Below are 15,635 nucleotides of genomic sequence, written 5' to 3'. Positions count from 1 at the left end.
GCAGAACCTCTGCCATGCTCCTGGCCACTGTGATAACTTATCAGGAACCTGAGGGGCTGAGGTCATTTGCATACACATTTTAAAAATGTGCAGAGATTTGAATCAAAGATAGAAAAATTCTTATTTTGGAGCACTAAAAATGTGCTCAGAGCTACAATACATGTGACAAAGGACAGAATACCAAACCAGCTCACACGCACACTTTTGATTTGGCCAGGCGCAGCTGCGTATGCTGTAGGTTTGAGCATGTTACATTACTTTATAAAATTAATAATTATAGAGAAACACTCTCCACTCAGCTCTTTTCCAGGGGAAGACATTTTAAGATTGACCTAAAGAAGCAAACAAGAGGCAATAAGTAAGATCTGTGATGCATCTTCAATCCACTTCTTCCAAATTTTACCGATGCTGAATTCACATTATTCCTTCAGTTTTCCTGGCAGGTCTTCAGCTGGCAAGGCAAGGGTTTCCTCCCCATTATTTCATTTAAGCGGTTCGTTACTTATTTCACCCTACTCCTCCTGGAGCTGCCCTGCTGTGTTAGCTGGCCATGACTCATGCCTGTCCAACACCATAGCACAGCCCCCTGGCTGTGCAGGGATGGGTGTGAGGCCTGTGGGCAGCACCAGGAGGTACCAAGGCCTGCAAGCAGCATCAGACATCCCCAGCAGCACTGTTCCTGTTCCTACACCTCTCATCAAAGGCAGATTTCTACCTCACCACTTCTACCTAGCTCCAACTGGCTGCCTGTAGCTGCCTGCACAAGGATGTCAACTTCCATCCATTCACCCAAGCTGTCATAGCCTGTAGCCTGTTCCTCCAGCTGCATCTACTGGCACACCATCCCACAGATTTGCTTGGCCGTACATGTCTTGTGCCTTCAGGGCTGGTCACCAGCACAGCAGACACACCTGGCTGTCAAGGCTCACCCTTGCAAAGCACTGACAAACACAGCTCACACTAGTGAAACTCTGCCAACTAGTTTGCAACCTGAAGAGGGAACAGCTTTCATCTGTCAAATAAATCAGTACAAAACAAAGCAGAAGCCAACCAAGGAAAACTTCAAACAACATTGCAGAGGGCTAGAAGTTGCCCTCCATCAGTAATATAACTGGACAAACAGATTAAAATAATGATGTAATGATTCCAAAATCAAGAACTCAGCACCCCGAAGTTCAGAGCAACAACAGCATTCAACAAAAAGTGCAGAATTACTTATGGAAATATCTGAACAAATCCAGGGGGAACTAACAAAGATAGTTACTGGTGAGATAATCCAAAAGGTTGTGAAAGGCTGCATTTTAAAGCAAAAGTAACCTGTAAACAGAGAATTGGGACATGGTAGAAAGTAACCTCTATTTTCTTATTTACTTTGCAATCCTATTTGGAGCATTTTCTATACTGCCTGAGAGCATGCAGCTTTTATTTGGTTCAAATTAAAATGTCTTCTTACACATCTGCAACATCTAAAGTGAAAGATATAAAATACATATTATTTCTAAACATCTGTGTTCAGTCTTATTCAGGTACAGTAGAAATCCCTTCCAAAAGACTTTGAAACGTATATCAGCAAACACATTGAGATGCAGCTGCAATTATTTCAACAGTCATTTTTTTTTTCTTACCCACCCACCCACATATCAGATACCAAAAACAGAATAATGAACATCAGTGAATACATGATCTCTTTGATTAACAGTTTGAGCACTCAGTGTTGTACTGGTGAAACTTCCAGAAAACTATAACAAGCATTTTGGGATATATGTATAATCTGATGAGAAGTGAGAGATACGTGATCTGTATTTAGTCTATACTGTTAACTTGCTCAGTACAATTATTTAATAACAATTATTTCATGACTATCTGCTCCAACAGTAATAACACAATGAAAAAAAAATCGAGATGCAAAGCACTTCTAGATAGTAAAAAGCTATGAGCAAGTAGGGTAGGAAAAGAGGAGAATGTATGCAAAGTCAACCGTGCAAAGCCCATGCTTTGGGAAATGGAAACAGCACGGCCAGGACTAATGTGAAACCTCCAACTTCTGCAGATTCATGTAAACATTATCTCTTAAGACAACATTCAGAGGTGGCATTTTATGGGTGACAGGATCTTCCCTGGGACAGACAGCCTTGTTCTGTGCTAACTTCTTTACCACACAGACAGGAAAGGGCTCTGTACAGCTTTCCCTAGTGCTGAAGTGGAAAGTCTTGGCCAGTGCCTTTGCTAATGTGGCTGCATCAAATGCAGAACCAAGATTCTCATTCTGCACCTCTGAGAATACTTTCACTATGAGGGAGAATCTCCCTGTCAGTTCAGGCATCCCTGTCCAGTACTGACTCTGCCACTGCTTTGATACGAGCCACCTCCTGGTAAGATAACTGATATCTCATTTCATCAGCTTCCATGCAACCTTCCCTGCAAACACAAATAATGTGTGATTTCATTTTGCTATGGAACCTATAAGACTTACATATTAATCTTTTCTCTTAGAAATCAATGTAGATAACACACTGTGCTTATATTTAGCAGGCTTATATTTACGCTTCTTTAACAAGATGAATATAGACAGGTCCTCAGTGCTCAAAGTTGGTGTGACTACTGAATTCCATGGCAATTTGTCAATTTAAATTAGCTGAGAATATGGATAATACTACATCACATAAAGTAAAACAGAGAAAGAACTTGGGACAAAATATAGTTGAAAATATGCAGCAAGCAACAACATCAGCTCAGACTAATTTGTTCAGAATTCATGTCAGAAGCTCTAAAACTGTTACATACTCTAAAAAATGCTGCAGGCATGTTAGAAATAGCCATGTCAGATAAGACATGCCACCTTCCACCGTGGCCTCATTTGATACTTGAGTCAAAGACCTGACCTACTGCTCTTGTCTGACAACACCATTACTAACAGAAGAGGTGAAGAGAGACTTGGTAGCCAGGGTAAAAGCTTTCCTTGACCCTAAATGATCATCAGTTTATGTCCTCCACAAGAAAAATCAATAGCCTTTGAAATTTTTATCCTGACTCATGTAGCTGCAGTTCTCATTCTTTTCATAGACAGCAAATGCCTAATCCTTATTAGCACACTTGGAGCTGCACATCCATGCCTGCCTGGAAGCCAGACAGTGCTAGATGTAAACGGTACTTGCACTCTATATCTCTGTGTTTGCTGTCCTTGATTAAGGCTGAGTTTTTGCTTAACTGCAGGATGAATGTGCTTCTTCACACCTTAAGTAAATTGTAACATTTTTATGAAGTGGTATTTTTAAACATCTATTTACTGTTGTTTAAATACAGAAACAATACAGTATGTAATTGTTCATAACAAGAGTCACAACATTAAATAAATTCAGATACAGAAAGAGCCTGGAGTCTTCTTCCATTAATCTACTCCCTGTAGCGTGGTACATAGGGAGAATGTGGTTGTTTTATTTATTTATTTATTTATTTATTTATTTATTTATTTATTATTCTAGTTAAACCCAAACAAGAATATTTAAGTAGAATGAAAATGCCAAATAGGAATGTCAAAACAAACAAAATGATAACAGCCAAAAGACAGAACTGTAAATGCCCTTTCAGAATGAGGTTACCTGGCAAAATAACTTAAGAACTAAACTGGTAAACTCCTCATCTCATTCAATTTTACTTCAGTAATGAAGGCTGTGCTTCCTTAACCAAGCTCTATGTTTGTTGCAAAAGTTCCTTCAGTAGCTAAATTTGACATAGGGAACATCTAGGAAGCACAACTGTGCACCAGATGCTCTATTGCTCTTGCGTTAAACATACACACATATAACATGTATATATATTAGAAGTAGCATGTGAACACAGGACAGTTAAAAGCAAGAGAGCTTTTATCTTTGATAAACTGCTGATTGTGACTCTTCACTTCATACTCAAGAGATCAATACTAAAATTTCTGTTGGCCTGAGTTAACAAAACTGTGTATGTCCAAGGAGGGTTATGTTCCTCATGCTGCCACCTAAACATACATATTCATAAAACCATATTAAACCAGGACACTATGTTAATTTATGTAGTTATATATCTAGAAAGGAATGATGTTCATACTATGCATTAACTAAAGGTATGTCTTCCTGAAGTTTTAATATTCACAGCTTTTATTTTTTAGAACAAACTACTGTTAAACTTTATTTATTTAAGTATTTCCACTAGGTTTTGTACAACTATACAGTGAGATGACCGGATTTCACACTAGTGATTTCACACATTTTTTATGTGGTCCAAATTAGAACAAGCCTTTCAGTTGCATTTTCAGAACAGTTTCCCTTAAGAAATCAGCATTTCTGTTTCAACTAATGGTTATAGGTACAAAAAGCTATGAAGCCACTCTGGGATTCAGCCTGAATTTAATCAATAAGATTTAATATGGATTCTAACTGAGTGGCAAGTAAAAACGTTTTCATGTGGCCTATCAAATTCTTAAAAAAGGGCTCTATGTCAAGCTGCTTCCCAGATGCTGAGGCTAAAAAAAATAAATAAAAAGATGACAAGTTTTATTTTGACAATTGACCTTCTATCTTTGCCCTTTGCAATGACAGTGACTTGATAAAAAGGCATAAAATAAAGCATTTTTTCCTTGAATAAACCGCCTCTTTTCCATCACCCAGGAAAGTATTAAAAAATGAGAATACACTGCAAAAACAGTAACATTTAAGCATATCTCTGGTCTTCCTGACTCCATCAGGGCAAAAATGACTTGCCTTGCTGTTCACTAGGGTTAATGTCAGGATCAAGTTAAAAATTCGGCAGTATTACCGTGTAACCAAGAAAGCCCCTTCACAGGAGAGGAATTACTCTACCTTTACCCAGTTGTAACAAAGTTCAAGCAGTCAACCATCAGGGAGTACTTTATGACAAGGAAGAGATGCCTGGTACAGGCAGTGTTGCCATGGGTCCTAATTTGACAGAAGAGCACCCTAATTATTTTCCTATCATATTTTCTACCTTATTATTATTGGGTGAGAATTATCCATCAAAGATGTCTTGTTTTTCCAGCATTATAGAAAAAGAATGAGCAGTAATGAGAAGAACAAAAACAAAAACAAACCAGTCAACTAAAATGTTACATCATTTGTAGAGAACCTAATGACCTGGAATACCATATCTGACCCATAAGCTGCTTTTTCTACTTGAGAGCAAATGTCTGTCACAGATACCTTAAATGGGTAGAAACAAGACAGTGGAGCAGTGCTGAGTTACCCCACCATTTAGTTTTGCTCTTAAAGTATTCTTATCTATAAACATAAAATGGAACATTCATTTAAAGCAACAGGATTTCAAGATGACAAGCTGTAATACATGAGATAAAACGTAGACTTGTACACAGTTCAAAAGGATCTTCTTTAATTGCATAATTCTTTTTACAGATGGTCTATCACCATTCTTTGCACACTCTTTTGGCAAACAGCACATCTCACTATACAGGAGACATGCTGTTTCTCCTTTTATTTCTGATCACTGCCTTGAATTTGGAAGGAGACATCTAGAGGGGTGGCTGGTTTCTTTGAGCTTCCTCTTTGTCCCCAGTTATTTGCTTCAGACAGGCTCCTGCTAAGCCATGTTCCCCCATGGAAGGACTCCATCAAAAGGATTCAGCTCAGCACTAATTGCTGGGACAGGCTGTGGTTTCCTGAAACACCTGAGAGGAGCCAAAGCTTGTCTACTGGGCTTAAACAGGTATTTTGCCTTCAAATCAGTCCTGGAAAGATGCTCAGCCTCCAACCCTTACCCACGACTGTTTTCTCCTCGGTGCCTTATGTGAGCATGTGCAAAACTGTGACTTAACCCCACTGGATTAGATAATGCCAAAAGTGTATATGATGTTGCTTAGACCTTCTAGCAGGTGAACACAGTGTCTGATATAAAGCTCCCTGGAGATAACAGATCCTCCCAGGAGAAGTCTGACTCATAAAGCAACAATTGTTCACAATCCCTATGCAAGGCTCTTTCCTGTTCTTATTCCCATAGAAATAGACTGGGTGCAATCTGGCATTTAGATCTTGAGCATGCAGAAGGCTGTCTGGGGAAGGCAAGGGAAGGAGATGTATTTTTGTACCTTGTTTAGTCCCTTTTTTTTTTTTTTTTTTTTTTTTTTTTTTTTTTTTTTTGAGTGAGTGAGTGAGTGAGATTTTTTCCAGCTACTGCCGCAAAGAATAGCAGGTTTATCTTTATGAGACAATTTTACTCTGTTTAAAGGAGATCCTTTTCTCAGATGAAGCCAGTTCAATGAAGCATCTGTAAAAATCTTCGCTCCTATATCACAGAGGACATTAAATCTTAAAGACTGTACTCTTAAGTGAGATTTATTTAAAGCCAAGGTGGAACTGCAAATTGGACTTTTTCTAGATTTATTTAATTCCTTTCTTACTTCTAACTTTAACTAAGCTGGACTATAGCAGCAGTTTAGAATTTTCTTTCCCTCTTATTAAAGCTTATTAAAGTAGATGTTTTGATTCAGTGATTTGACTCCGATTCAAATAAGAATTAATATTCTGTGCAATAAGTAATCCATGGAAATCAAATGAGGCCAACAGTTATCTTCAGCTCCTTATTTATGACTGATGAAAAATAAGGGAAATTATTATGGACTAATAGAGAAATCAGAAATGTCATTAATCCTAATACAGACAAAATGATCTGAATTGTTGCTGTTACAGAGAACTCCACTTTTCAATTTATTTGCCCTATCACACCAAGACATTAATGGTTACTGTAACAATAGTCCTGCGAGTCTTTTAGGTACTAATTGCGTCAAGGTATGTAGTGAAAAGAAAGAAGTAGTTTCTGAAAACATCTTCTGTAAATGCATTCAAGCTCTTTTCCCAGCTCTTTGCTGGTGCAACATTTAAGCGCCGGTGCATGCAAGCACAGCTGCATAAAGAACCTGATGCTTTTTTTAAAAAGTGCAAAGCAGTGTACAATAACACTGAGACCACCACATGGTGTGGGAGTTCAGCACTTTTGAAAATTAGCCCATACATTTATGTGCCTGAAAACACATTTTCATGACAGAAAGACAGACAATCACAATCTGAATGCACTGTATTTCGTATCACTACAGTACGTAGCAGAGATGGGAGAGCCCAGCTCCACCAGACTAGAAACGAATCTCTGCAGGACTGCAATCTCCCTGAAGAAAATCATTTTTACCATATGCAGTGATTGGGTTTGTTTCAGACTCTGCTGATTTTCTAACAGTAAAGCAAGAAAGACCTGTCAGAAACATGACCACCAAATGAAGACGAGCTCAATGAAACTGTGAGTTCAATGGATTTTTCACAAATCTTCAGTGCTTCATTTAATGACATTTTTACTACGTTATTCTACTAGATGTCTTTTTAGGATGAATCATTTGTTAAAACACATCTACTGAATCTCCTGTGGAAACCATACAAAGTAGTATCTATAGGAACATACTGATAGATTCCATATATATGCTACACAGCCAGTATCAGTACCAAAATAGGTAGGTTAGCTGGAATTCAAAGGATGGAAAATGCTTGTCCTAAAGGGAGATTTTAAAACTGAAACTTCATTAATACCTGATAGAAAATTGTTTTACAAAAGTACTCAAGGCAGTATTCAACATTAATTCATCTATGGAATTTTTAATGAAGAAATGAAAATCTCAAGGCATGCCATGCTATATCTAAATTAGAATCCTAACTCGTATCCCATGCTACAGTCCCAGCAAAAATGTTAAGTCATATTTGATGAAGTTAAAATTCAAAGACATTGTACAACCTTCCAGCTATTTAGAAAAAGTAATAAACAGCGTTAAAGACAAGTTATTTGTCTGGTTTTCATACCAATCTTGCTATAGTAGAGACAGATTTTAGGAATGTAATTATACATATTTAATAACCAGATCACAGTTAAGTGCAGCCATCAATAGCAGATGAGCCGTACCTGCACCAACCCCTCCAAAAGCCTTTATGAAAATGATTCCAGCTAAACTAATATCACTCAGAACAATGGATTCCATCAGAACTATTTTTTTGTCCTAAGTCATACGTTCAGCCACCAGTGCTTCTAAAAGGAGCAGTCCACAGTCTCTTCCCTAGCAGAGCTCCCTTCCTTAAGTGGATAAATGCTGAACTAGACACTGGAGCTAGGCTAAAACTAACTTATCCAAAAATAATAAAACAATTTAATATTATGGTTTAAAAAATATTTTCCATTTCTTTTTTTCTTTTTACTTTTTTTTTTTTTTTTTCAATAGTACATAAATGGATTGTAAATTATGAGGTAAAAACATAAATCAGTTAGGCTGAAATCACTTTCTTCACTGGGCTGTTGTTTTTAGTTTGTTTGGTTTTTGGTTTTTTTTGTACTTTCAACATTACCAGAGTGACACCAGAATTTCAAAACTATTCACTAAACTGAATCTTTGATTTAGTCGTATTGAGCTCATGTTAGTTACCAGCAGGATGTAAGCCAAAAAGTAATAATAATGAAAAGGCGTGCGACTAAAAGGGAAAAAATACAGTCATCTGAACCTATTTATTGCTGAGTGGTTCAAACATGTAGTGCATAAAATATGCTAGGACTTCAGATAAGTGGTTTTAGTCACTGGCTATAGCTAGCCACAAGGAATTCAGTTACTCTTTCAGTGCCACAGCTGTGAAATATTTCACTCATACACAATGTGGGAATTAACTCATTGGGTTTACAGGAGAGTCTTTGATGCTGCAGTACTAAATGCTACATATAAATCCCTGAATAGAAAGCACAAAAGAAAAAAAAAACAGTGCTCAAAATGGAAATAACACAAGTTTACAGTTCTAAACAAATAAAAACAATTATTTCAGGCCAAAATTCAGCTTCCCTTGCCACTGCAGAATTACCATTAGTATGACCACTCTGCTCATGTACAAAAAGCAGACCACAGCAGTGCACTGTGCAAACTGGAGATGGGAATTTTTCTGACAAAATTAGTTCTTGTGCTTAGGTCTCCTATGTCTTATCTAGTTTCTTTACAGTATATGCTGCAACGAAAAATCTGTTTTCATAAACAGCTTACTGTCACTCTCTCTCACTGCCAGTGGAAGCTAAGTACATATTTGAATAAAGAGATATTTCAGAACTGATATGATGTCCTTGGTTAGCCTCAATAATAATAATAAAAAGGGCAAGGAGGTGGTGGTGAGAAAAACACTAAAAAAATGAAAAAAATATTTTTTTTCTTCAGCATAGCCAAGCACTGTTTTTATGTAAACCATGTCAAATAACACATAAAGTGAAAACAGTTTCAGGACATCACACATTTTTATTTGAAAGATGACAGATCTGCAATTCTGCTAAGTCTGCTGGGCTTGTGGAGAAGGAATGCTTCACTGAGGGGCTGACAGTAGGACAAAGGAAACAAGAGATTCTTAAAGAAAAGAAAGCACCTCAGTGTGTCCACACTTTAATATCCTGTTTAGATCCTGCAGTAAAAAGCATAAAGAATCCAGTCATTTCTGATATCTCGCCAGCTGTAGTTAAAGAGTAAATCTTGCACAGTCACAGTACCCAAACGTACACCTCACCTTAAGAGGTATCTTTCACCCTACTTACAGCTTTCTGGCAGTGAAATTAAACATTATCAAAGTAATAAACATTTTGCTTCCTATTCAGTGCCCACATTATGTGGTCCACTAATAAATTACTGATTGTAACCTTCACAATCCAGGAAGCACGTTCACAGTGTCTAACAACTAATAATTTGGAGGTGTGAAAACAATGCATTAAAAGAGAAGGAAAAAAGGAAGAAGTAATGTCTGAACATGAAGTACGATCCAAAAGGATTAAATGAACTACACAGGTAAAAGATTTTTCCTGATAATTCATACAATACATTTGTACTTAAGAGATATTTTCCCTGTCTAAGTACAAATGTAAAATCTCCTCTAGGTGTATTTATGCCAATCCAGTGATCACCTACATATGTTATTTACAAAACTTGACAGCTTAATATGACCTAAAGATCAAGTATTAGACCAGATCTATGCAGTGAATAAAATAATAACAGTTTGTACTTGGATTCCCTGGAACCTGAATGATAGCTGTCATGCCCTTCAGGTTTGGTTCAAGACTCTCCTTTAGGAGAGATCCAATCCACTGAAGCTATGATAAATATACTTCACATCAGACCTATCTACATTACGTGATCTGCAAGGTGGTTTTGTATCACCTATGAATCTGAAAAGGACTAACAAAGGAAGGGGCCAAGAAATTAAAGAACATACACAATTGTCAACTCCTCCACATAACTGAAAAAATAATACTGTTCAGTGAGTTCCATGGCTGTATTAGTATACCAGTTACCAAGAAACTGACTCTGAACAAGTTAAGATCGCAGACAAAAGGACTTAATGTGCAGAAGAGTTAACAACTGAATGGGGAAAAGGCCTCTAGTGATGTCACTCAGGAGCATTACAATCTGCCTACACACAAGGCACAAGACAATCTTCCTTCTTGGACAGAAAATATGTACTTCAGGGTTTCTGCTTCCATGTAAGGTCTGCTCCAAAAGTAATGCCTCCCATTTTATGATGTTGGCCCACAACATCAGAGACAGATGTTGGTGGTAAGGCAGTCAAGGTCGAACCTTCCCACCAATATTCCAATATTACATGTTGTTGCCATGGAGAGAGTACAGCAGAGGGGCAGCCTGACACAATGACATCCAACATGGAAGTGTGTATCAAGCAAAGGTGTGTCACTGAATTCCTCCATGTGGAAAAAATGGCACCCACTGACATTCACCAGCACTTGCTGAACACTTATGGAGACCAAACAGTGGATGTGAGAGCAGTGAAGCAGTGAGTAGTGCATTTCAGCAGCACTGACAGCAACATGAGGTCCACCGCTTCTGATGGACAAGAGTGGTATTCAGGCTCTTGTTCATCACTGGTGAAAATGACTAATTGTGGTGACTCAATTAAAAAATGGTAGCTGGGAATAGCAGTGTTATTGTGCTCTTTGTATTTGTTGTAGTTTCATGGAAATTAATAGCAGGCATTACTTTTGGAGCAACCTTTGTATATGAACATTGAACCCAAAGCGATACTACACACTGACTTAAAGGAACATCCAGAGGAAATAAAGCATGGAAAAGACATAATTCCAAACAAAGCAGGAAAGTGCCAAAGTACCGTAATGTCCCAAAAATACAATTTCAACACTTACTTGCATGAACCTACTTCTTGTTTTGAAAATTCATAATACAACCTTTACCTATGACTTGTTCAGGTCAGTCCGAAGAACAAAGTCATCAAACACTGAGTATATGAAGCAGTAGAACGAGGCCTATCAGATGCCCCTCAGCCTTTGATCACAAGGAAATAATTTTTGTCATCTGGGGACAATTCCTGAGTGCAACATTCCAAAAACAGCATCACCACTCAGGAATTCCACAGCTGCAGCAATGTCAGTAGGAAAAACAGTCACAGCCAAATGCATGAAAAAAATCCTTAAGCAGTTATCCACCACTGACTGCAGGTCCTCCCCAAGCTGACACTGGAGGCCTGCCCTGATGCCACACATGGCACAGACCAAGTGTGGCTTGGCAAGCAGCTCCCCTAAGAAACCACTGTCTCTCTCTGATGTGAGAACAACAGTTGCACTCTTAACTGTGAGGACCTGGAGTTTCCAGTTTATGTACCTCGCAGGAGAGCTCACTGCCACAGCCTGGTCTCTCAGCAAGCTGTGTGCAGAACACCTTCCTACATCAAAATACAAACAACCAGAGAACATGAAACTCTTAGCCCTAAGGATGCTTTTTAAAATGTCTTTAAATGCCAAAAGGAAAGTGAAAACTGGGTATCCTCCCTGTAACAACCCACTTTCACCACTTTCTCTAAGCTTAGCTACAGTTTCTCTTTTCAGTGGAATTTTCAAGACCCTGAGACTACCTTTCAGTCAACAGCTTCCTACATAAATCCTGACCCCAGATAAAACTCAGAGATGTGGGATGCATGGCTATCTTCCATCTCCCCTCACAGAGGTGAAAACATTCTGTTCCAGCATTTACAAACCGGTTTGTTTTCCACCAGCTATGCCCTTAGGCCTTTTATTTTATTCAGCTTGGGAAACAGAAACAATAGGCAGGTTTAACTTCCTGGTTTCTTGCGGCAGTATGTGGTTTAGAAAACAGTGCAAAGTAACTTTCAAATTCAATTATTTTAACTAAACAACCATATTTTCTGTAAGTTCATTTTTACTGTATATCGTCTTCTAAAACAAGAACAAAAGAAAATGCATATTAAAACCCCAAATTAAAGAGTATACTTCAGACAACCTGAAAGCACATCTGATTCTCTGGTAAGGGATCTACTCCTCTGTTCCACTGAAAATGACATATGCTGTTCTTCCTCCAGTTGGAGAAGACAGGGCACTGTGGCTGGAAATGCATTTTCTGAGCAGCCTACCAGCCTCGAGACTATCTGGGTGCCCATCCTGAAGCCAGTGCTTGAAGTTTGCATATAGCAGAACGGAGGCTGTGGGGGCACCCAGGGCTCCCTTGCAAAGAGCAGCTCCAGAGCACTGTAACCTGACATACCCTGGGAAGGAGGAACAGCCCCTCGAAATAAGCTGAGAAAAATAAAAAATAAAAAAAGAAGGAAAATAATAATAATAATAATAATAATTAAGAAAGAAAAAGTCAAGACATTGCCAAGTCTAATAAAACTGAACAGATAACAAGCTAGTATATACTGTAAATACCCTATCAAGGAAATGGCAACTCAGAGCTAGGGCGACCAAAATTATGTGTGTTTGACCAGTGTGGGCTTTGGACAATGCAATTAACATTTCCTTTTGAAAACAAAGGAAGACAATAAATGGCAAAAAATAATAAAATCTAATCCGGTTTACAACCAAAAGCTCGGAGCTGTTTAGCAATAATATTTAAACTGGCACTCAGTTAAAGCAATGTTATAACCTTGTAAGCTATACTGATGCTTCACTGAGCTCTCAGTTTAATTTGGTCAACTGCAGGCAGCCCTGCTTCTGTCGTGGGACCAAATATGGCTCTCAAATGCAAGAGAATGAGGTGCTGATGTGAGATACAGTCTGTCTTTTATTTAAATCCGTACTTCATTTATTTTATTATTACTATTATTATTTTCTTTTAGGATGAATTAACTCTGTATCTCATATGCTGACACCCTGCAGTTAAATCTCACATATGGCAGAAATTAAGCTTATGCACACAAATGAACAAACAGAAGCAGCGAAGCGCCTCTGAGCAGCGCTCAGGAGAGGATCACCGCTCTGGTCACCTCCCTCCACACCTCCTCCTCAGTGTACGTCTGTGCGAACGCGGATGATTTACTGATTGATCCTCCTTGCACAAAGCAAGGCAGAAAAAGGGGCTGAAACAACTGCTGCGAGTGGGTAACAGGGGTGTAACGACTAAAAACAAGGTACCTTTTGGAGCCTCCAATGTAGGTGAAGGTAAAGGTGGAGTCTGAGTACCTGAAATCTGAAAACACAAAGGGCCGCGTTATTAACGCTTGGCTTCCCGCTGGTTCCATACTTGGGCTGAAATCGCCGGGGTTTCGCACACCTACACGGGGAACTGACTGGGGACGGGGGTCGGCGTGCACCAGCCGGAAGGCAGCAGCTCCCCCAGCCCCTCGCAACAAGTGCCCGGTGCTATGGCAACGGCAGGGATTTCCATGTCGGTAAAGGCAACAGGCAACCCGCCGGACCCGCTCCCGGCGACGGCAGCCGGCCGAGCCCCGCCGCTGGGGCAGGGAGGGGTCCGGCCGCGTCCCCCGCCCCGCAAGGCTGAACGCACGCACCGACGGGACCCCAGCAGCCGCGCGGGGCGAAGAGCCGCAGGGGAGCGGCTGGTCCAGCATCTGCGGGCTGCGCCAGGCAGGCACGGGCACACGCACAGCCGCACACCGCACGGCTCGGCGTGCGGCCGCTGCCACGCTGCCCGGCCCGGGATGCCCCCTATTCCCCCCCCCCCCCCCCCCTCCCTTCCCAGCCGGCTCCTGGTCTCCTCTGCCCTCACATGCCCTCGGAAGGAGAGGAGGAGGAAGAGGAGGAGAAGGAGGAAGGGGGCTCCGGGCAGACGCACGGCGGCCCCGCTGCCGGGGGCGGTAGCGAAGGGCACGGCCCGGCCCGCAGCGCGGCACCGCGGGTCTGGGTCGGGCAGCGGCAGCCTCGTTAACTGCCGAACCGGCGCCCGTGGGGGAAACTCACCTGCAAACAGGCAGTCCTTCTCCGCCTTGCACTTTTGGATCACAACGTCAATATCCTTCTGAATCCTCTCTTGTCTTGAACACATCCCCATGGAATAGATCCCAGGGGAAGAAGAAAAAAGCAGCCTTTATCCCCAACCCCCCCCCGCCCCCCGGTTCTACGTTCGGTCCCGAAGATGGATCCGGCGGCGGGCGAGCGGCAGCCTCTCCGCGCCCCGCAGCGATCCGCGCGGCCGGCAGGAGGACGGAGCAGGCGGGCGCCGGCAGCCGATGTTGCATGCCCAGATGTGCCCGCCCAGATGTGCCGCCGCTGCCGGCGGATGGCAATTTCCTCCTTCCCTGACAATAGATCCAGTGGAGGGTGGCGGCGGCGACACGGGATCCGCCCCCCCCCCCCCCCCCCCCCCCCCCCCGCCCTCAGGGTTTTTTTGGGTTGGTCGGCTGGTTTGGGTGGGTTTTTTTTGGTTTTTTTTTCTTTCGGTTTCTTTTTCTTTTTTTTTTTTTCTTTTTCTTTTTTTCCTCCTGATAAAAAAATAAAAAAGGGAGGGGGGGGCCAAGCCGGCCCGGCCGCTCACATCCCTGCCCCTCCCGCCGGCAGCGGCGATCGCCGCGAAGCAGTAGCGCGCAGAGCCCGGTAGCGGCTGCGCCCGCACCCGGTCCCTGGCGGCGCGGCGGGGCCGGCGCTGCCGCAGCAACGACGATCCGCAGACCCTCCCCTCGCCGCCGACCCGACACGTACGGCCCCCGCCGGTGGATGCGAGGTGGATGCGCGGAGCCGCGCCGGGGCAGCCCGGCGGAGGATTCAATAGCCACGGCCGCCGTCAGCCGTCCCCTCTTCCCACCCCGCCTGGGGGGGGGGGGCTGGGGGTGGGGGCACAGTCTTCCGCCTCCTCCCGATAGGCGGAGGAATGCAAATGGCAAACGCTCGGGCGGCTGCCGGGCCGGCTACGGGCAGGAAGCGGGCGGTGCCTGTCAGACCTAAGGGCTTCAAGGAAGGACTCCGGCTAGCTGTACGGTGCCCGGCGGCCCGCACTAATGCGAGGCAGGTAGTAGCTGCAGTACAGCGCGGGGAATGGTCAGGTCTGCCAAACCCAGCGTTGGTCATGAGCCATAGTGCGAGCTGCATAATGAATGAATAAATGCATGTCGACACTGGGGAAACAGATTTGATTACGAAATTCAAATGAATATCGATAAACGAATTGCTTCTATGTATCCACCCACCTCCACGCAGCTTCTGTGTTCGTTATTGAACCCAGTTATTTTACCTAGTTATTTTGTATGAATCATGTATCATGTTGATGTCAAGCACAGGAGACAAGCACGGTAATAATTTTGCTATTTATTCTTAAGTGAAAAGACTACAATAAGAATAAAAAGATTCCACACATGCTTGTCTTCCTG

At 41.8% G+C, this 15,635-nt stretch overlaps 1 protein-coding gene across 2 annotated transcripts in view; it reads right to left on the bottom strand.

The window, feature by feature from the left end:
• Window positions 1-14,618, bottom strand: part of PARP8 (poly(ADP-ribose) polymerase family member 8) — a 114,031-nt gene extending 99,413 nt beyond the window's left edge. For both annotated transcript variants that reach the window (XM_015848681.2, XM_015848682.2), the window contains exons 1-2: window positions 14,233-14,618; window positions 13,447-13,501 (exon numbers count right to left, since the gene is read on the bottom strand). In XM_015848681.2, coding sequence (XP_015704167.1) covers window positions 13,447-13,501; window positions 14,233-14,323 — 146 coding nt within the window. In that variant the 5' untranslated portion in view covers window positions 14,324-14,618. The remainder of the gene's footprint in view (window positions 1-13,446; window positions 13,502-14,232) is intronic.
• Between the last annotated feature and the right edge of the window lie 1,017 nt (window positions 14,619-15,635).

Source organism: Coturnix japonica, chromosome Z, assembly GCF_001577835.2.
Source record: "Coturnix japonica isolate 7356 chromosome Z, Coturnix japonica 2.1, whole genome shotgun sequence".
Lineage (NCBI taxonomy): Eukaryota > Metazoa > Chordata > Aves > Galliformes > Phasianidae > Coturnix > Coturnix japonica.
This window is presented reverse-complemented; position numbering and strand designations above follow the sequence as displayed.